At 43.7% G+C, this 23,826-nt stretch overlaps 1 protein-coding gene across 1 annotated transcript in view; it reads right to left on the reverse strand.

The window, feature by feature from the left end:
• The window catches only part of CLSTN1 (calsyntenin 1), a gene marked incomplete in the record, with an annotated part of 1,072,885 nt that overhangs the window by 162,759 nt on the left and 886,300 nt on the right, over positions 1 to 23,826 (reverse strand). Inside the window, 1 exon segment of the mRNA XM_044063129.1 lies at positions 10,694 to 10,823. Coding sequence (XP_043919064.1) covers positions 10,694 to 10,823 — 130 coding nt within the window.

Below are 23,826 nucleotides of genomic sequence, written 5' to 3' on the forward strand. Positions count from 1 at the left end.
GGCTGTTGCCCTTGTAGAATGAGGTCTTATGTTCTGTGGAATTGGTTTTCCATGGAAGGAGTAACAGAATCGTATGCAATTTCCTATCCATTTGGAGATTGTCTGTTTGGAAATAGCTTTTCCTTCCCTTCCTGTTGCATAGGCTACAAAAAGTTGGTCAGTCTTTCTGCTATTTCTTGTTCTGCCCAAGTAGTACCGTAGCTGTCTATGTACATCCACGATATGCAGTATTCTTTCCCTCTGTTTTGTGGGTTGGGAAAGAAGGTAGGTAGGTGGATTGCCTGGTTTAAAGACACTCTGGATACCACCTTGGGCATAAATGTAGGATTAGTCCTCATGGACACTCTATCTTGGTGGAAGATTAGGAAGGGTTGCACTGCCATTAAGGCCTGTAGTTCTGAAACCCTCCTTGCTGAGGTAATTGCCAGTAGGAAAGCAGTTTTCCATGACAGGTGTTGTAGGTCTGCTGTTGCTGCTGGTTCAAAGGGTGATAGTGTCAATTTTTCTAGCACAAAGTTCAAATCCCAAGCTGGTAATGGTGGTTTCCTTGGAGGTTTTACATTCTTGATGCCTCTGAGGAACTGCCTGAGCAAAGGGTGCGAAAAAACAGGTGGATCAAAGCTGTATTCTGCTGAAATAGCTGATGCATGTATCTTGATGGAGGAGTAGGACAGGACTGAATGAAGAAGTTCGGCCAGATACTCCAGAATGTTAGGCATATCTATGTTTGACACATCTTTTCCTCTTTCTGTACTCCAAATGACAAACCTTTTCCATTTTCCAGCATAGTTCCTTCTTGTTGAAGGTCTGCGTGCTTCAAGAATAATGTCTTTTACTCTTTGGGAAAGTTCTGGATTAGCTGCTGCTATGTGATGTTCCATGCAGTTAGTTGCAACGCGTTTTAGGTTTGGATGTATGATGCTGTAGTTGTTCTGAGTTAACATCAAAGGCATCAGGGTATTGGCCACATATTGTTCGAGACATGCTCCTCAGTAGTGGGTACCAGTGTTGTCTTGGCCAGTTCGAGCTATCAGGATTATCCTTGGGCGTTCTTCCTTGATTTTCAGTAGTACCTTGTGTATCAAAGGAAGAGGTGGGAATGCATATGCTGTTAGGCCTTTCCAGTTGAAGGAGAGCGAATCCACTTTCCATGCTAGTGGGTGGAATGTCCTTGTGCAGAATTTTTTGAGCTGGTGATTGAGAGGTGATGTGAATAGGTCTATCTGTGGCATTCCCCATTTCTTTGAGATGGTCTTGAAGATGTCCGGGTGCAGCTTCCATTCGTGGGCATCCGAAGTGGTTCTGCTTAATATGTCTGCTACAGTATTGTCTTTCCCCCGTACAAATATTGCCTGTAACTGGATGTTGTAGCTGAGTGCCAGGGTCCACAGCTCCAAGGTCATTCTGCATAGGGGTATGAATGAGTGCCTCCCTGTTTGTTGATGTACCACATGACTGTGGTGTTGTCTGTCCTTATCATCAACTGGCCCTCCTTGAGAAATGGTTTGAACTTTTGGATTGCCAGTTTTACTGCCAGCATTTCTTTTAGGTTGATGTGCAGGTGAAGTTGATCCTGTGTCCACAATCCTTGCACGCATTTGTCCAGCATGTGGGCCCCCCATCCTAGGTCTGAAGCGTCTGTTGTGATGGTCTGGCTTGCTTGACATCTGCGAAAGGGTAGGCCTGGGTTTGACTGGCATGCCTGAGCCCACCATAGGAACTCCTGTTTTAAGCATGGAATTAGTGGGATTTCTGTTTCTAGACTGTGTCTGTGTTGGGACCATAAATTCTTTAGGTACCACTGTAGTTTTCTCATATGTAGTCTGGCAAATGGAACCAAGATTATGCATGATGCCATGAAGCCCAAGGCCTGCAGTACTTTTCTTGCTGTTAACTTGTTCAGTTTTGTTAGTGCCAAGAAGTAAAGAGGAAGTTCTTTTTGTTTCTCTGTAGTCAGGAATGCCATTTGTTTTACTGTGTCCAATTCAGCCCAAGAATGTCCTTGTTTGGGATGGTATCAGCCTTGACTTTTGTAAATTGACTGTGTATCCCAGTGCTTGTAGCAAGTAAATGACCCTTTGTAAATCTGTTGTCAGCTTGCTTTTGTTGTCCCCTTGTAGCAGGCAGTCGTCCAGGTATGGGTAAATTTGAATTCCTGTAGTCTGCAATGGGCGATTACTGATGCCAGGCATTTTGTGAATACTCTGGGCAGTAGATAAGCCAAAGGGCAATGCTGAGAATTGATAGTGCTCTGATCCTGCAAGAAATCTGAGGTATCTTCTGCAGATTGGTCGAATGGGGACGTGCAGGTATGCCTCCTTGAGATCTAGAGTTACCAGCCAAGACTCCTTGCCCAGCATGGGAAGAAGCTGCTGTAGGGTCAGCATTTTGAATTTTGGGACAATGATGTATGTATTTAAGGTGGACAGGTCGAGAATTGGTCTCCGACTTTTTCCTTTCTTGGAACTAGGAATAGTCTGGAATAGAACCCCTTTCCTTGCTCTGCTGTTGGCACTCTTTCCACAGCTCTCATGTTTGCTAACTCCATTATCTGGCGTAGAGCCTCTGGTTTTTGATTTGGAGGTAGATTTGGCATTCCTCTTTTGACTGGTAAAGTGTGGAAGTGAAACCGGTAACCTTGATCTATGGTTTGTAAAATCCACTTGTCTTTTGTTATGCAGTGCCAGTTCCTTGAAAATAAGGTTAACTTTCCGCCTAGGGGAGCTGCTATTTGTTCCCTGGTAGGCGGATTTAGGGTTAAGTCACTGTGGTTGTGCTGATGTAGTGGCAGTGGCTGTGTCTGTGCCTCTGTTGTTACCTTGCCACTGTCGTCCTCTGTAGGCACCTCCTCTGGATTGGTTTCTGCCTCTGGAACGTCTATTCCTGCCCTTTGAAATTTTGTGGAGTCAGGAAAGGACCAATTTTGGCAGGCCAGTTCCTGCTAAACCTTGGGGTTGAACCTGCAAGAAATCTTTAACAGTTTGAACAGATTTTGCCTTTTCTTCCATTTTCTTCATAACCTGCTGGGCAGGTGTACCAAACAAACTTGTCTTGTCCATAGGAGCATCTAGCAGCTTAGCTTTAACATGATCCGGTAAAGCTTGTTCCTTTAGCCATGCATGCCTTCTTATCACTGTGCCTGTCATGGCTGATCTAAATGAAGCCTCCAGTGCATCATAGCCACATTTTAAGGAATGGTTGCTAACCTGTTGTATGTTATTTACCATCTCTAATACATATTTCTTATCAAGAGATTCATCAGTGGTTAGTTTTTAGTTAACTGATCAAGCATAAACTCTTGGTATTGTATCATGTGAAACTGACAGTTTAAAGCTCTAGCTGAGAGAGTAGCAGAAGTGTAGACCTTTTACCCCATCTGTCTAATGACCTTGCTTCCCTTTCAGAAGGAGTAGGGTTTTTAGCTATGGTCGGCTACTGCCTTGGGACCCTGGGAAATAGTTTCTGGGTCTGCAAGTGGGGCCTTGTAAAGGTGGTGATGAGTATCTGGCACCCTGTAAAATCTGTCTGGTTTGGCAGGGGCTGGTGGTAAAGAATCTGGAGCGGAGCAAACATCATTGAAAGCATCATCCACCACAGAGAGAACAGGAGGTATAGCTAAGGGCCTGTGCTGTGGGAGGTGCAGAAAGGTCCTAAGTCTTTTCTGGAGTCTGAAAAATCCTGTTGCTGCCATTGGAACTGTTCTCGCATGGCATGCAAGGTTTCCCCAAAGGAGAATTCTTCTGGTGGGGAAGCAGCTGGAATGGATTCTTCAGCATCAGAATCTTCAAAATTGGAGAAGGGAGCCTCTGGCTGGTCAGTTATGTCTGATTCATCAGCAGATTCATCAGAGGACACTGGTTCAGGGGGCTCTGCCCTAGGTCTCTTCTCTGGGGGCTGAGAGGCCCTATCTGGGTGAGATTGAGATCCTCTGATTAAAGAAATTAAATCTTCTGCCAAAGTAAGCATTTGGGAACTAGAAGAGGGCCTGGATGTGGGGGTTTAACAGGCACTGTTTTAGTAGTCTTGGCTGCTTTAGCCCTGGCGAAGGCCTTAATGGACATGGCTGCTGGAGGCCTAGCAGCACCACGTGCTGGGGTAGAGACATCCAAGGGGATGGTGTCTGATAAGTCAACCACCGTAGTGGGTAAAATTTCTGAGGTCGATTCAAGAGTTGTAGCAGGGGCCTCAGTTGTAGGAATAGGTTCAGCTGTACTTAGATCAGTTTTCTCGGTTTCGGCGAAACCGAGACACTCATGTTTGCTTAACCATGGTTTCGGCGAAACCGCGGACCATGAGTGTCGGTCTTTATCTTTGCGTTTTTGGTAGATTGGGTAGTCGGCGGATCCGGCGGCATAATGTACGCAAAATCAGAACCGAAAAACTGTTCTGCAAACTCCGACCGACGCCTAAGCGTTCGTCGGTTGAAAGAAGCACAGGCCGAACAGGCTGCTACGTCGTGGGCTGGGCCTAAACAAGGCAGACAGTAAGAGTGGAAATCTTTATGAGGTATTTGTTTCCCACAGGTTAAACAATTGTTAACTTTTTCTGACATCGGCTGAGGCAAGAAAGAGTCCCCAACGGGGTACTTAGCTTTAGAAGTCTTCGAAGTAGTATTCGGTAGAAGTAATCTCTGGATCCGACCGACCGGCACTTGCGAACAGCTTCTGCTTCGGGCACCATGCGGCAAGAAAGACTGGGGAAAATGGCGTCGGCTGATGCTTTTATACCCGAAGACCAACAGAGATGACGTCGGGTGGAGTGCGACATCAGCCGAAGCCGGACCCGGACTTTGGAATCCGGCCGACTGAAGGGCTGCCTGACGACAGGACAACCCAGTTGTTATGACTGCAGATGCATCCATGAAGGACATCAACAGCATCTGAAGAAACGAAGGGATACGGTACTGAGAGACACCATTTGTACCACAAAAGTCAGTTTAGGCTTAAATTAGTCTTTGGTGGCACTTTATCAATCTAATGAAAAAGAAAGGCAGAGAACAGAGACTGCCCATCTTAAATGTTACTGGTGACTGCACCAAAATAAATTGTAGGCTTCTGGGTTGGGAACTTCTGCAGCAAAACCCAAAGAGATTGCTGAAGAATGCTCTTCCTCCCAGAATGGAGAATGTGATTTTAGTGCTCTTAAGAAAAAGGGGAAAAATGTTCATACATGCAAATCTGCTGTGACAATCATTTATATAGCCTGACAGTACATCGCCAGACAAAAGTACAGATATCTTTTATGTCAATCTAGCCCAAAGAGAGAAGAAAACCATTCAGCTGTGACTTAAACGTGGGGATCAAGGACCTGCTTGATGACTCTGTTGGCCTTAAAGATGAGGTGTTAGGACAGTAATCCCATGATTCTCTGCCAACTGCTAAATGTTTACTGCTTCCCTATGAAAGGAACACATTCCTGTGTAAGGACTGCTGTTATCATAGTGTAATAAACTGCAAGGCAGAAAGTCATGCCTCAAGTCACTCCAGCCGCCCTTGTGGGCCACTTTAAACCAAGCCAATTTTCCTTCAAAATGTGAGAAACAAGAACCAAACCCTCTACTTTGGGTCTGTTAGGTAAACACCTTAACCCTTATGCCATCCACAAACCCTAGAACCGCACCGACATTTGTGTGTCTGTGACCACCACAGATAAGCGTTGTAAGGAATGGACCTTTTGGCGGTAAGAAATCTGGACCCTGATCCCATACATTACTACTATCAGCAGCCACTACCACTAAGCTTTCTTCATGTGAAACCTTGCAATAGTTACTGCTAATGTCCAAAAAGCTTTAAGTTCTGAAACTGCTTTGCTGTGACTGCAGGAAAACTTGTCTTCTTATTCATAAGAGCAGCTACTGGACTTGTCTAGGGAAGAAACACTATTCTGTTTAAAAAGAAGAATCCTCCAACATGACTTAGTTGGTGACATAAATTCAAAGTAATCCCTAAAAACAAGAACAACTTACAGTAACATGTAGGCAATTCACTGTAACAGAAGACCTTCAAGAAAGATTGAAATAAAATGAATGGGCATCCACTTATATGGACATGTCAGCTGCCCCCTTCCCTTGTTTTTTGCTCCCCCCAAACAGTTACTTTCACAAAAATTTTCCCTCTGCTGTATCCGCAGTGATGGTTGGATATGAATTAAATATAAAACAGAGTTACACCCCCAAAGCCACCCTCACTTCTAGAAAAGAATTTCTAAAACTTTTAACTGCAAGCACACAACTGTGAACAAATACGAATGTAAAAGTCAAAATCAAAAACTGCTCATTCACAGCTATGTATAACTAGTACGGTTTTAAAAATATTCAAACTCAAATGCAAAGCCACATCTGGGGGAGGGGGGGCACAGCAGGAGGGAGTGCAGTACAAATGACTGAAGACATTCAGTCTATTGGAGTTTTGCTGCAGCAGATCGACCACAGTGGCACTGACACTAAAAAGATGTTTTAAACATTTATTTTAGTGTGGGGCTATCCCTCCCAAAGCAGAGGGAGGAAGGGTCCTGCTCCCTTGTATAACTAGTCTAACACCAAATCACAAGATAAAGGAGGAAAATCAACTTCTCCCAAACAGTAAGTGTCATGCAATGTGCGTAATCAACCACCTTCAGCCAGGACAAAAAGATACCGGTGGCTGGGTACATGTACTGCTGCAAAAATGATCCTTCACTGATCTATTGTTACAGACAGTACCTCACACCAATGTACTACTTTATCTCACTGTATATGCCATCACTATTTTACTTATTTATTTATTTACTTACTGAGAGATGTCCTTTTTCAGCACAGACCCAAAGGAGAAAATCTCCAAGGTATCATATATAATGCACTCAATATTAAAAATGACAAACTTTATAAATCAGTTTAAGTAAATATACAGCATAATAGTATAATAAAAAATTGCATTAATACACAAGTATTGTATTGAGAATTTACAAATAGACTGGTGCATAAAATAGGTAGGAGTAATTTTAGAAATACAATAAAGTGAGATATTAGAAGGGGATAAGCAGGGTAAGAGATTAAGTGCTTTAAAGGTAGGTATAAGAAAGGTGATGAAGGGTGTTAGGAAAGCCATCTCCCAGATGACAAGCAGCGACAAAACAAGAGGGAAGAGATGAAACCTTTAGTAAAGATCTCCTATCTCCCAGGTGACCAGCAGCAACAAAGCTAGAGGGAAAAGAGGAAACCTTTAGTAAAGGTTAGAAAAGATGAAGTTGTGAGACTGACCTGACTAATTTAGGAAATTCCAAGTTCCACTATAGTGCAGACAACATGCCTCCTACTGACTAAAAGCACCAGCAGAAACCCCTCCCCCCACTAATTCTGATCAGTGCTCGCCTCCAGTAGTGGCTACCATGGGTTACACATTCACTGTCTAGGACAGGAGACAAATGGCTTCCTTCTCTACCATGTCTATAGGTTCATAGGTTCATACTAGGCTATCTGCCCTAGGGCATTTATAAGCCTAGCCAGAGTGTGTGTGGCTTTCACCACCCCTTAGAATGAGAATACTATACCCATTAGTTTGCTGTGCCTCTGTCCAGCAGTGATACAGAGATGATTCCCGGGGTAAACCTACGATCTCCCATCCACTCGTCAAGATTTCTCTTGAACAGAGTCAGTGAGGGGCTCTGCCTCACATGGACTGGGATTCTGTTCCATAGTGTAGGGAGTCTCTGGGTGATGAATCTGTCCCCTCCAGCACGTCCTATTTATATCCGTGTTGAGGTTTAAGTCTCTTGCTCTCGTGGCTCTGGTGGATTTGGATTTTTTGAGGTGGAGCATGTCCATTAATTCCGGGTTGGACATGGCCTTGTATGTCAGGCACAGATCACCTCTGAGCAAATGGTATGCGACTGAATAGAGCTGGAGTTTCTTCAGTCGGGCATCGTATGACATATGTTTGAGCCCTTTATCCTTTTGGTGAGGAACTTTTGGGGTCTTTCCAACTGCTGCAGGTGTCAGGTAAGGTACATTCCGAATGGGGCGTTGTACTCAATCATTGGTCTGATAAGTGAAGAGTACAGGGGTACAATGACCTCTTCTGATCTGGATGTGAATCCCTTCATGATCAGGTGGGCAATGTAGAAGGTCTTCCTAACCACTTTGGCAATGTGAGTGTCAAAAGAGAGGTTACTGTCAACTTGGGTCCCCAGGTCCCTGATAACTTCTTCCGTGTTTAATGGATTACCACCTATGTGGTAATTAGGGGTTACCTTGTTTTTCCCAAAGGGCATGACTATACATTTTTTGGCATTTAGCTTAAGGCCATGGCTCTGGCACCAGTTATCCATTTCTATGAGACCTTTCTGGAGGATGTCTGTGTCTGATGGAGTGTCAATTATGGTGCCCAGTTTGCAGTCATCTGCAAATTTTGTCAGCCACAATCCCCCATGTTTGCCTGCACTTCAGAAAAATAAATGCCGAACAAGAGGGGGCCCAGGACTGAGCCCTGTGGGACACCGCTCATGACCGGCTTAGAGTCTGACATGGCACCAGCAACTCTAACCATATGTGTTCTGTCCTTGAGCCAGTTTGCAACCCATCTTGTGACATATGGGTTTACATCTAAGCTGGTGAGCTTTTCTATGATGCCCGAGTGGGGTATTGTGTCGAATGCTTTTGCTAGGTCAAGGTAGGCTGTGTGAACTGCCTTACCCTCATCAATGGCCTTAGTGACTGTTTCGAAAAAGTCGACCAAGTTCAAGAGGCAGGATCTGCCCTTGATGCCCTATCTAATGCAAACCTGTACTGCACAGCTGAAGTAAACAGCAGCTTGACAGAAATGCAGTATAGTCCTCCATTATATGTTCAAGGTGTCAAGGACTGCAATATAATGACAGTTGCTCTTGTTACCCCATTCACATTCAGGGGGAATTTTAAGACTGCAAGCAGCCCAGTATTTCAGTTGTTAGGCACATTGCCATATGGATGCTACAAGACTCTCTGATGTGCACAGTAGCACATATATCATCCACCTAAAAGCAACTTGAGAGAGAGGCACTGAATGGGTATAAAATTTCACTAGAAATCATTAGCCATCCCCATGATAAATGTGAGACTCTATACTATAAAAAATAAAGCGGAATTCCCTCTCCTACTAAACAAATTTCAGAACTTAATGCTACACATTTCAAAACATTTTTGCATGGTACCCAACTGCATCCAAACATCCCTGCTAACTATATAATCCTAGTCCAATGTCACTGTAACTGAGACGGAAGGAGAATACTCAGATACCACATCCTCAAACTTATCATACATTCCCCAAATTAAAAGAAATAGTCTCATCATCATAAAGATCACTTAAGTCTTTGGAATTACAGCAGGCACCCATTTTATTGCCTGACATTCATCATACAGTGTGCACATTATGAAGTTCTGATACTCTATATAAAAAAAAAAAAAAAAAAAGACTTTCTGATGCCTGTAGAGATAAAGTAAGACAAACGTTTAGATGCAAATTCCAAACCTCACCCTTGCTGGATTAATACAGAACCTGAATTATCTGGGGGGGGGGGGTGCACTAAAAGTACAGTTGTGTACACTTACCAGTCCATTCATTTGCCAACCTTCTTTTTCTAATCCACAGAACAAAGGGGAACGGATACTGCTTTCCTCTTAGCAATCACTTCAGTAAGAGCGGTAATGGATACTGCACTCTTCAGATGTGCACAGACAACTTAGATTCTACTCTGACAGGACTAAACCTCAAAGGAAATCTGAACTGCTGCTGGCATTTGCTGCAGGGCAGAAGGGAAGGCTATTTCAAAGCAAACTATTTCTAAATGGATTGGCCAATACATTCATTTCTGTTATAAGCACCATGGAAAACCTATTCCACAGGGGATCAGACCCCAATCTACCAGGGCTGCATCTACCTCTACAGCCTTTCTCAGAGGCGTCCTTACCAGGGACATCCTAGAAGCTGCTACCTGGAGTTCTGTACATACTTTCACCAAGCATTAACATCTGCCAATTTTCTCTAAATCCAGAGCTGGCTTTGCCACTGCAGTCTTGCAGGGCCTTGTTGCTGGTCCTAACGCTATCTAAATTCCTCCTCCCATCCTTAGCTTTGGGAATCTACGCAAATGTGATGACTGCAATATTGAAACACGAAGAACATAGTACAGTTGCGTGCACTTACCATAAATGTATATGTTCGGGTGTATTCACTGTTGCAGTCCTGGTTACGCTCCCTCCAGCCCCCTGACTTCTTTTGGCTATACCTCTACTCTCCTTTACTATGCTTAAAAGCTTTTTGGTGTATTTGCTTTTCTGTTGGAGGTATAACCTTATATATTTATAGATTTAATTGCTTCCCATTGGGGGGGGGCACCTGACATCTGGGGCAAGAAAGACTGATATAATGGTGTCGGCTGCAATGTTTTATATCCCTGATGACCTGACGTCACGTCACGGAAGAAGAGACAGCAACCAACACAGGACCCAAGACTTTGTTAATCAGGCCGACTGAGGGCTACTGCAAGCAGATAACCCAAAAGTGATGACTGCAACAGTGAAACACGAAGAACATCAGCAACAGAAGTGTTCAGAATAAGGACTACAAGCAAGTGATGTAAATGGAACTGAATACATTATCACAACAGCCAGACTATGACACTACTGTAAGAAACTATCTGGTTACCAAGCACACCATACAAAGACAGGACTTTGTCATACCTGATGATGGGTGAGGATTAACGGGGTTATGGCCCAGTAAGGATGCAGACTGTACAGGATGTACAAACTGAGGCTGTGCAACTATGTGGTTGGGGTGCTCCTCAGGATTGGCAGTATGGATCACGTTTACCTACACACAAAAGACAAATGCAAGTTACATCATAAATATTGAAAGAAACAGCTTCTTGCAAGATAAAATCAAAATTCAAGAGGCTTGCAGTGCAAAAAAAGCTTACACAACTGCTATTATTGTCTTCTGCCTCATTTACTCCATTCCTTACAATTTTAATGGGCTTCCCCTCATAAGCAATGTTTGGCTTAATTCATCATAGTAATTTACCACGTGATCACTACAACCTGTGAGAGATGCACTTATATAGCCAAACAGGAAGCAAAGCTCTCTTCACCCAAGACTGGACTACACAGTCAAGAGGAGAAGGTAAACACTTGCACTGCACCACACTCATCACAGAGTCCCTCAAAACCTACACCACCAAAACACACACATAGAAACACAAAACACACACCTACATTCGCAGAGGCTCTCAATAAAAACCTGCCCAAGCATCAGGGACATCCAAAGCATAAATGCAAGCAAACTCCACCCCCCAACACAACCCAAATGACACATAGCCCACAAACTCAGTGTGCCACTCAACCACAGCCCATAAGGCATAACAACGTACCCAACACTCTAGTCATAGGTGACTCTATAGTCTGGCACACTGATGTTCCACTTACTAGACTAAACAAGGAGAAAGTTACTGTCAGCTGCCTGTCAGGAGGCAGGATCCGCCACATAACGCATGCACTCAGGTCACTCCACAATAAGTACAAATATGACACCGTCATTGTCCATGTTAGTGTGAATGACCTGAGACATACCTCCCTGGACTACATGAAAAGAGACATGGAGGAGCTCTCTGATCTTGTATCCCAGGCAGGTATGACCCTAACCCTGAGTAGCATCCTGCCATCACCCAGAATGATATCATAGTACAAGGACAAAATGATTGACTTCAACAATTGGCTAAGCTTCTGGTGTCATTCTAAGGGGATCCAGTATTTGTCTGCCTGGGACGACATGATTGACAGTCCACGATGCTTTGCCAGAGATGGCCTGCACCTGTCGCCCTTAGGATTCCGGATACTGGCTAAGACTCTTGCAACCCCTACAGTGCCTTTTTTAGGCAAGGTTCAAATGACAAATTCACCACCGTAACACGTACAAGCAAGCAAAATCTGAGGGTAATGCTACTCAATGCTAAAAGTCTAAACCTCAAAATGCACTCACTCAAGGCACTCCTTAAAATGGAGAACATTAACATCTGTGCAGTGACAGAGACCTGGTTCAAAGCTCCAGAGAGCACCCCTGCATTACCAGGCTTCAATTCATACCACACCTTTCGGCCACCTAACCCACAAAGAAGCACTAAAGGCGGAGGCGTGTCCATATTTATTAAGGATATCCACACCTCCAGGCTAGTTGCACAGCATAATGCATCTGAGATTATCCAAGTGTAACTAACTCTGGGCAAGACCGCAATCCAAATTGTAGCTTGCTACAGACACCCCACCATGCCCCAGGATTCACACTCCCCATTTCTTGATACACTGAAAAGTATTAGGGTACAAACCCAACAAGCAAATAATGGGGCGATATCAACTACCCCACCATTTTTATTTATTTATCATTTGTTGACCGAGAAAGTCCGACTAGGTTCCACAGAGCCTGTTTTCAGCGGAGGCCCGGGGAGAAATGCTCCAGATTTAACTGGGAAAACTACTCATGTACCAACTCTTTTGCTCAATGTTTTCTAGAATTCATAAATTCCAAAGCCTTGGATCAGCTTATTCACACCCCCACCAGGGGCAGCAATATCCTAGACCTGGTCATTACCAACATGGGAAACCGGTGTTCCACACCAGAGGTCAATTCCTCGTTGGTCAGATCCGACCACAAGCTAATCAGCCTAGACATTCACATCCCACCCCCAGCCCCAATTAGGGAAACCATCGTAAAAAAACTTGTCAAAAGCCAACTTCACACTTCTTAAGACAGAAGTGGCAAACTTCATGACACCCATGCAGACGGACAATAGAGGTATGACTGGTGAATCCTACACAAATGCACTTTATAAGCACTTACACGAGTGTATGGATCATGCTATCCCTAATAGAACCAAGATGTTATCCTCTAAAAAAAAGGAAGCCAATCTGATGGACCTCTGCCATAAACAAACTCTACAACAGAAGAAAGAAACTGTTGCAAAAAGAGTAAAATCCCATGACTGGAGGAACTCCCTGGTCAACCTCAGTAAGAAGCTGAGATCCCTCATAAAATCCTCCAAAGCTAGTTATGAAAACAAAATTGCCACTGACTCTAAATACAACCATAAAGCATTCTATAGCTATGTCAAGAATCTAAATGGGAACACTCAGATCTGCTCTGAGTTACAGCATAATGGCACTAAATATACAAAACCAACTGATACTGCCAACATCCTAGCAGATAGGTTCAGTGCTAACTTTACCCCCCTCTCACCCCCTAGAGGGCCCATCTCTATACCTGAAGAATGCAAAGTTCCTATAATCACGGCTGCACAGGTAAAAAACACACTCTCCAAAGTCAAGAACACAGCATCCATGGGACCTGACAATATCCCAGGCTGCGTTCTACACGAACTACAGAATGAACTGGCACCCTACCCAAGTACCATGTTCAATCATAGCCTCACCTCTGGCTTTGTACCCACTGAATGGCGCACCACGACAGTTATCCCACTCCACAAAGGGGGAGCCACGACAGACCCCGGGAACTACCACCCCATTAGCCTGACGAGCCTGGTCTGCAAGGCCATGGAACGTATCATCATGGAACTCATAAACAAAGACATTGGTAATCTCCAAACTCTGGACCCTACACAGTTTGGATTTGTAAAAGGCAGATCATGACTCCTAAACCTGATTGACTTCTTTGAAGCAGTCACCAAAGCCACAGATCAGGGTAAAATGGTTCACACAGCTTATCTAGATCTCGCCAAGGCTTTTGACACCATCCCCCACTCTGGAATTATAGATAAGCTCACTAAATTAGGTATAAATCCCTATGTCACAAGATGGGTTGCCAATTGGCTCACGGACAGAACCCACACTGTGAAAGTAGCGGATTCCAAATCCGACATCAGACCAGTGACAAGTGGAGTACCACAGGGTTCAGTCCTGGGTCCTCTCCTGTTTGGTATCTACTTCTCTGAAGTGCAGGCCAACATAGAAGGTCTTTGGCTAACAAAGTTTGCAGATGACTGCAAACTAGGAACCATAATCGAAACTCCTAACGGTGTGGACAAACTACAAAAGGGCCTCAATGAGACAGACACCTGGTGTCAAAGCAATGGCCTGAAGCTCAATGCCAAAAAGTGTATTGTCATCCCCTTTGGTAAAAACTCTGTACCCATGAACTACCACATAGCTGGTAGTCTACTTAATGCCGAAAATGTGATAAGAGGCCTTGGGACACAGGTGGACAGTAGTCTCTCCTTTGATAATCACATCGCCACAGTGGTCAGGAAATCCTTCTACGTGGCTCATCTCATCACAAAAGGATTCTCATCCAGAAAAAAAAGAGGTCATTGTTCCCCTCTACTCATCACTCATTAGACCCATTATAGAGTACAACGCCCCATTTGGTATGTACCTCACAAGACATCTACAACAACTGGAAAAACCACAGAAATACCTTACAAAGAGGATTACTGGCCTCAAACATATGCCCTATGCAGATCGGCTCAAAAAACTACAGCTTTACTCCATCGCATATCGCCTACTCAGGGGTGATCTCTGCCTAACATACAAAGCTATGTCAAACCCAGAGCTGTTGGACATGCTCCACTTAAATAAATCCCAATCCCTCAGAGCTACACGCTCTAGGGACATTAACCTTGTCACCACAATAAACAGAACATGCTGGAGGGATAGATTCCTGTCCCAGAGACTTCCCATACTCTGGAGCAGACTACCTATCTATTTCAAACAGAGCTCCTCATTAGCACTCTTCAAGAAAAATCTTGATGATTGGATGGGAAATGGGAAATTCACCCCGGGGATCACTTCTGTGGCTCTGCTCGACGGGCACAGGAAAATAATTTTCTTGGGTGGCAAAAGCCAGGGTACATTTTTTGGCAAGGCTTGTATGGGCCCTAGGGCCGATAGCCTAGTACCTACCTATGAACCTATGATCAATTTAAATTACTTTCAGGCTTCTAATTTTGCCTAAGGTGATTAAAATTCTGTACCTTTTTTTTACAAATCCCCCCACCCGAAAACAGAGGTCAGGAAAGACTACTGCTGTGAACAATTTGTCTCAACAGCAGATGCTCTATCAAATGCACTATGCACTGCCAAACCTTCAGATCTGATTCCACAGATTTCTCCTGTGAGCATGTCTCCTCATCTGTTATCAGACAAGAAGTGTAACTTGTATGATGACTCACTCATTACTCAATGTTTAGTTGCCATTCTGGTGTCTGCATACAGGAGGACTTACAGAGCTGAAGCTAGGAGAACTTAAACCGGCTTTAAAACTGTTATTGCTGTTACAATGCCTATTTTGACTCTCTGCTGGCCTTAACTATTACTGATTCTCAGAAACTGGCTTTTCAAAATTTACTGAGAAGTATGACATCTCCGAAACAGCATTCTAGGTGTGTGTTTTTATGTTTATAGATGTATACTAACGCATCCCAAATGTATCCTTCAAATGTTTTGAGCCTTAGAGATTATTTTAAGGAGTATATGTAAGACAAGGTATTATTTACAGGCTGCCTCTGTCCATTAGGGACAGAGGTGCTAGACTCAATGTGAATTTCCAATTTCCCATCCACTGGTCCAGGTTGCATATGAATAGGGTTAGGGAAGAACTCTGCTTCACATGGACAGGAAGTCTATTCCAGAAAAGGGGAATTCTCTGAGACACATACCTGTCCCTCCAGCATGTCCTATTTATGTCAAAAACAAAGTTTAAGCCACTAGATCGAGTAGTTCAGATGTTACTGGTTTTGCAGAAGTGCAAAAGGTCCATCAGAGCAGTACCCAGAGATACCTTGTATGCCAGCCACACAACACCTCTCAACAGTCTATAAGAAACACAGTACTGAGATAGGGTTTTGAAGCAATCTGAAAAGGATGTGTTGTTTACATTTTGTATTCTTTTTGTGAGGAACCTCTGTGGACATTCCAGTTGTTGCATGCGCCTAGTCAGCACAATTTGAAGGGGGTGTGGTACTCAATGACAGGTCTGTTGAGGGCTGAATGCAAAGGAACAATGACCTCCTTGGACCAAGATGCCATGCCCTTGCTTATAAAGTTGAGCAACACAGGATTATTTCCTTGCTACCTTACACACATACTGGACGAAAGCCAGGCTACTATTCACATATGTCCCAAAATCTACAACTACTGGGTCGACTCTTAGGGCTGTTTTATCAACGAGATAGTTTGCTACTGTGCATAGCTTCCCACAGGGTGCTATTATACATTTCTTGGCACTGAGTTTAAAGCATTGGCTTTGGCACCAGTTATTTGTCTGTGTCAGTTTTTTTCTCTAGGCTGTTAGTGTCTTGGTAGGGATTCTATGACTGCTCCTAGTCTGCATTCATCTGCTAACTTGGTCAACCAGAGACCTGTGATATTGGCATATACTTCTGAGAAATAGCAGGCCCAGCAAACAGCCCTGAGGCACTCCATTAGTGACCAGTCTCTTTGTGGAAGTCTCCCGTAGACTAACTTCCTGGATCCTATTTGAGAGCCAGCTCGTTATCCATCACGTAACATGGGGGTTAATGCTTAATTCTGCGAATTTGTTTACAAATGTCCAAGTGGGGGTAAAGGTAGGCAGTATGCACCATTTTACCCTCATCCACTGGTTTGGTGACTTTCAAAGTAGTCCACCAGGTTGAATACACATGATCTGCTTTTGACAAAGTAAAACTGGGTTGGATCTAATATCTAATGTTTCCAGTGTCATTATTAATCATATCCATGACAATTCTTTCCATGGCTTTGCATACGAGACTAGTCAGACTTAAGGGTCTGCAGTTCTCAAGGTCCACTGATGCACTGCCCTTGTGTAGAAGGATGGCTACCACAGTCCTCCAGCCTCGTGGAGAGGTCCAGATAAATCATGCTTCAGGCTATTTAGGAGGCATCCTGGGATATTATCAGAAACCATCATGCAGTGTTCTTAACCTTAGAGACTGCATTTAGGACCTGCTCCCTAGTAACAGTTGGGAGGGGGTTATGTTTCATGGTATTACAAGGGGGTCGGGTGGGGGAGAGGAGGGGTTACAATTTGACGTCAGCCATCAGATTTGCTACATCTTCCAGCTCCATGTAAGTGACTCTACTAATCAGTTCTTTGCACTGTTGTGCACTACCTTTGACATTTTAGACATAGCTGAAGAAATCCCTGTGGTTGCCATTGGCATGGGAAGCTATCTATACACCAAAATTGACTTTGGTAGACTTAATTTGCCCTCTTAGTTTGTTTAGCCTGATGACAGAGTTTTTATCCTGCTGGACACCGCACTTCCTAACTTTACCTATGACTTTTTCCCTTTTGTTGTATAATCTGTTTACATTTAGATTCCACAAGGATGGTTTGTTTTTTAGTTTGCTCTGCCGTTGTTTCTGGCAGGCACAGCTGTCTCTATGCATCTATTCCAGGAAGGAGGTGTAGAACAGCTAAACGTACTGGTGAACCAACACAAAATTAAATTCAGTAACAAAGAGGCATAGCACGACCATCCATGTAAAACAAGGTTTATTACTTCAAGCTTTCACGTTGAAACTCTTTTTCAAGAATGAATCAGTACATTAAAACCATAAAATAAATATAGAACACCAGCCAATCACATAACATATCTCATAAACACATTATATAATTAATGAAATTTAAGTTGACCATTGTTTTTAATGAAGTTTTTTAGTGAACTAGGCTTAGTCAACTATATTAATTATGTAAATTGTATAATTATACAATGGTATGAGATATGTTATGTGATTGGCTGGTGTTCTATATTTATTCTGTGAACTTAATGGTTGTGCTGTGCCTTTTTGTTACTGGATCTATGCATTAATTAACATGACTGTACACGATTTCTGTGTACAATTCTACATAGGAAGCAGTGTTCTCTGGGTTTGTAGAGACTTAAAATTCTATCAGGTAATTGCTTAATAACAGGAAGTATACATTACAGTAGTTCCTGTAGTTCCTGTTACAGGGTTTGCTGGGGTCGAAGCACTGATTATTTAGAAACAGACGGCTTTATGGTCTGACCCTCCCAGAGAGGACGGTACACTGGGGGAGGTGCAGCCTTCTCCCATATGTGTGAGTACCAGACCCAGCTTGTCTTCATTCTAGTGGATAAATGGACTAAGTGGTCCAGGATGTTTGTGTCTACACAGTCCCGGAATCTCTAAGCCTGCAAGTCTAGGGTGGTGTAGGATTGCCAGTTCATACAGGTATATTTCTCCCTCATGAATATGGTATTGGGTGGAATCTTAAGCGCCTCCAGTAGGTTGAAGTATGAGCTATGTGTTTCCTGGGTCACAGAGAATGATCTACAGCTTGCAAGGATATCATAGGAGATCTATCTATGGTAATTTGGATACAGAAAAGCTCAAGACCATCGTCCTGTTTGAGCAACCTTGAGGTATGTTTATTTTTTATGTAGATCGAGATACCTCCACCTTTAGTTCCTGCCTGTGCAGTAGCTGGTCTTAATGTATGGAAGGCACTGCATCCCTGCTCTGCCGTGGTATCCTCCATGGCTTTAAACCATGTCTCTGTAATTGCACAGATGTCTGCATTCTCCAAGATGAGGAGGGCCTGGAGGTAGTGGAGTTTATTGTTTAGGCTCCTAGCATTGAGCAGTAACACCTTTAGATTACCTTGGGTTAATTTTGCTAAGTTGGAAGGTCTGACAATTTGGCACTGCCTAAAAAAGGCACTATGGGTAGGACAATGTCTCTGAAAGCCAAGGGGGGCAGGTGTAGACCATCTTTGGCCAAGCAAAGTGGTCTACTGACCATATCCTCCCATGTTGATAAATAGTGTACCCACTTTGAATAACAACAGAAGGTAATCCAGTTATTGAAATCAATCTTATGTTCATATATTGGCATTGTCATTAGTGAATGTAGAATGCTTCCCAATGCAACACTCTAACAGCCTGACACACATGGTCTGAGAGCTCCATAATGTCTTTCTTCATATAGTCCAGGGAGGTACATCACAGATCACTTACTATGACTGAGTCGTACTGGTAATTGTAGTTCAATGACCTGAGTGCACAAGTGACTTGAAGCCTGACTCCTGATAAGCTGCTGACCTTGATTTTTTTCCTTGTTCAGCCTGGTAAGCTGGGTATCCTTATGTCTCACAATAGGGTATCCTAGGACTAGAGTACTGGGTAGTATGTTGGCTTCCTTATGGCCTTTGCAGTTAAGCTCCATGAGGTGTGTGTGTGTGGTGTTGGGTGTTGTTCTGGTACAGTGCTTTTGAGTTTGCTGGGGATAACTGATGTGGAGTGAGTGTCTGGGAGGACTTTGGGGTTTAGTAAGACATGAGTCTATACATTAGGTACATACTATGCATGGTGGGTATAGCGTGTGTGTTACTGAAAACCTGATTGTTAACTGCTTGTATGTAAATGTCTTGTCTCCAGTGACACTGTGTAATGTAATTGTATCTCAACCATACCATATGGCTTTCTCTAACGATTAGCTGGTTGTCAGTGAATGTAAGACAACTGCTGCATTGTCTCAGGATGCCCATATCCATAAGAATGGCAATGAAGAAATTAGGGAACCTGCATGTCCATGCTGTCGGATCCTTCCATGTGAAACTACAACTGTGTGGTACACGCCTGGTTAATAGTAGGCTAACTGAGGCTAGAAGCAGAAACTAGGCTATGTAAGAGTATGCTTTATAGGACAGCACTCCTTGGTGCATAAACTAGTTGCACTTTGTGCAACTGAGTTACTGGGTACAGTTTCAGAGATTATTTTATATGGAAACTTTAGCGTCTATACAAGGCCCTGCTTAATGCTAATAGACCTCCAACCAATAAAACAACTTTCACTTTAAACCTTCCTGTGTGTTTCCCAACTCGGATAGGGCAGACTACCCCTACTGCCACTAGATGAGAAATCACAAGTCTTCTTAATGCAAGACATACAGAGGGTTAGCTAAAAGTAACAGCTAAGTCAACATTTTTACGGCAATTTACAAGCAATTCATCTTGCAGCAAGGACACCAGAAAATGTATGTACTTGACAGTCTTAAACTGCAGATAAATGCAGTAAATAGACTTATAAAACAGGAATTTTACATAGTTGATGTGACATGACAGCAATGAAGACAGACTACTTTGAGAAGAACCACAACGCTGCCACTGGTGTACTAGACCTCAAGACTTCAGGCTCCTAACCAGTTAAGACACTGTTAAAAGCAGATATTTATTCTAAAAACTTGTCCACAGTGTAAAAAATACAAAGAATCTGCTACAAGTTCAACACTTTCACTGCTGAGGCTTTAGGCACAAAACTGAATTACCAGGTATGCCAATAATGCAGAGCAACAACTTTTTTATGAAAAAGGGCAACAAATGCAGAAAAGACACAATCTGCTATATGTTCAACAATTCCACAGCTGTAACTTTTGGTACAAGACTATAAGTGCCTTCTTGTCTAGGACTGAAACATGACATTTCCTTCAGTGAATGCTAAGATTCCAAATGAAAGACGATTTGTTAAAAGGGTCCACATCCTTAAGGCCTACTTAAATCAAAAGTATCTCACAGCCTTGGTTCAGGCCAGTCAGCTACCTCTGGCTTCCAAACAAGGAAAGCTCAAAGGCTGACTTCCAAGATGGCCGCACACTGATAGGTTCATAGTTTCATAGGTAGGTAACTAGGCTAATCTGCCCGAGGGCATGTATAAGCCTAGCCAGAATGTGTCGGCTTTCGCCGTCCCATTGACTAATTAACTGATCCTCTGTCAGGCAGAGCCAATAAAGTGATCCCAGGGTGTATTTTATAGGTTCATAGGTTCATACTAGGCTATCTGCCCGAGGGCATTTATAAGCCTAGCCCATAGTTTTGTGGCTTACGCCACCCCTTAGTTTGGAGAAACTATGCCCATTATTTAGCTGTGCCTCTGTCGAGCAGTGACACTGAGGTAACCCCTGGGGTGTATCTGCGATCTCCCATCCATTGGTCAAGATTCTTCTTGAACAAGGCCAGCGAGGTGCTCTGCCTCACATAAACCGGGATTTTGTTCCACAGCATAGGGAGTCTTTGGGTGATGAATCTATCCCTCCAGCACGTCCTATTAATAACCATGTCGAGGTTTAAGTCACCCGCCCTTGTGGCTCTGAGGGATCTAGATTTTTTGAGATGAAGCATATTCATCAAATCTGGGTTTGACATGGCCTTGTATGTCAGGCATAGGTCACCTCTGAGCAAGCGGTATGCAACTGAATATAACTGGAGTTCTTTCAGTCGGGCAGCATAAGACAGATTTTGAGACCCTTTATCCTTTTGGTGAGGAACTTTTGTGGCCTCTCCAGCTGCTGCAAGTGTCAGGTCAGATACATTCCGAATGGGGCATTGTACTCGATCATTGGTCTGATGAGTGATGAGTATAGGGAGACTATGACTTCCCTTGATCTAGATGTGAATCCCTTCATGATAAGGTGGGCAATGTAGAAGGTCTTCCTAACTACTTTAGCAATATGAGTGTCGAATGAAAGGCTACTGTCAACCTGGGTTCCCAGGTCCCTAATAACTTCTTCTGTGTTCAGGGATTGCCACCTATATGGTAGCTAGGGGTAACCTTATTTTTCCCGAAGGGTATGACTATGCATTTCTTGGCATTTAACTTGAGGCCATGGCTCTGGCACCAGTTATCCATTTCTGTGAGACCCTTCTGAAGGATATCTGTGTCGGATGTGTTCTCAACTACGGCCCAGTTTGCAGTCATCTGCGAACTTTGTCAGCCATAACCCTCCTGTGTTTGCTTGTACTTCAGAAAAGTAGATGCCAAACAAGAGTGGGCCCAGGACTGAGCCCTGTGGGACACCACTTGTGACAGGCTTAGAGTCTGACATGGTGCCAGCAACTCTGACCCTGTGGGTTCTGTCACTCAGCCAGTTTGCAACCCATCTTGTAATGTATGGGTTTACATTTAAGTTGATGAGTTTTTCAATGATACCCGAGTGGGGCATTGTATCGAAAGTCTTCGCCAGGTCTAGGTAGGCTGTATGGACTGCCTTTCCCTCGTCAATGGCCTTGGTGACTGTTTCGAAAAAGTCAACCAAGTTTAAGAGGCATGATCTGCCTTTGACAAAGCCAAACTGGGTTGGATCCAAAGTCTGCAAATTCCCTATGTCTTTATTTATGAGATCCATTATGATCCTTTCCATGGCTTTGCAGATCAGGCTTGTCAAGCTAATGGGACGGTAATTTCCAGGGTCGGTGGAGGCACCGCCTTTGTGGAGTGGGACCACAGTTGCTGCGCCACTCCTGGAGTACATATCCAGAGGTGAGACTAAGATTAAACAGCTGTCCTAACTGTGGGTTTAATTCCTTGTTGAGTTCATGGAGCACACAGCCGGGGACACCATCAGGTCCCATGGATGCTGTGTTCTTTGCCTTGGAGAGAGCAGTTCTCACCTGAGCGTTAGAGATGTTTGGGGGCTACAATCATTTGGTATAGATATCTCTTCTTTAGGCGGGAGGGTGGGAGAAGTTTGCACTGAACCTGTCAGCCAGTATGTTGGCAATGTCTGTAGGATCAGTAATCTTCACATCATTTTGAACTAATTCTGAGCATATCTGGGAGTTTCCTCCTAGGTTTCTGACATAGCTAAAGAATGCCTTATGGTTGTCTTTAGAGTCCTTAGCTATTTTTTTCTCAAAATTAGCTTTGGATGATTTTATGAGAGCTCTTAGCTTTTTACTTATAGTGATCAGCGGTGTCTTACCTTTTAAGGATTTTGCTCTATCTTGTAGTAGCTTTCTCCTTTTGTTGTAGAGTTTGTTTATGGCTGGGGTCCACCAGACTGGACGCTTGCCTTTGGTACAAAGAGTCTTTGTTTTGCTTGGGATTGCTTGATCCATGCAGCCCTGCAGGTGTTGGTAGAAGGCATTTGTAAGTGATTCAGTGGTTTGAGTAATGTTAACTGCCGGCTCAGGGACCTTAAAGGAGACCACACTAGTCTTTAGAAGTGTGAAGTCGGCTTTCGAGAAGTTCTTTACTGTGGTCTTTTTCATTTCGGGTGGGGGCGGGATGAGGACCTCCAGCGAGATTAGTTTGTGATCAGATCTCACCAGTGAGGGGTATACTTCTGGCGTTGAACATTGTGAACATGTTCGTGATGATGAGATCAAGTATGTTCTCTCCTCTTGTGGGGATGGTGACTAGTTGTTCCATGGCATTTGAGTTTATGAATTCCAGGAACTTTTGGGCTAGAGTGTTTGGGCTTGAGTAGTGTTCCCAGTCTATATTAGGGTAGTTGAAGTCACCTAGTATGATGGTGTTCGGAGATACATTTATCCCCTCCAGTGTTTTCAGGAAGGCCATATGAGGTTCCTGAGTTTGCGAGGGTGGCCTGTAACATGCTACAATTTGCAGAGCAGTCTTGCCTATGGTTAATTGCACCTGGATGGTTTCCGATGCATCGTGCGATGCCACCAATCTTGAGGTGTGGGTGTCCTTGATGAATATGGATACCCCTCCTCCTTTCTTGGTATTGTCCGGGTTTTGTGGCCAGAACGCATGATATGAGGTAAAACCTGATAGTGCTGGAGTGCTCTCTCAGGAGCCTTGAACCAGGTTTCTGTCACAGCACAGACATCGATGTTCTCCATACTGAGAAGGGCCTCGAGTGCGTGCATCTTGAGGTTGAGACTTCTGGCATTGAGCAGCATTACCCTTAGTTTTTTTTCTTTGTTTTGTTCTAGGGTGGTAGGTTTAGAATTTTAGCCTTGCCTAAAAAAGCCACTATGGGGGTGGCAAGAGCCTTTGCCAAAATCCGGAATCCCAGGGGTGACAAGTGCAAGCCGTCCCTT

The sequence above is a fragment of the Protopterus annectens genome, chromosome 2.part1, assembly GCF_019279795.1.
Source record: "Protopterus annectens isolate FY-2018-M chromosome 2.part1, PAN1.0, whole genome shotgun sequence".
NCBI classification, from domain to species: Eukaryota; Metazoa; Chordata; order Ceratodontiformes; family Protopteridae; genus Protopterus; species Protopterus annectens.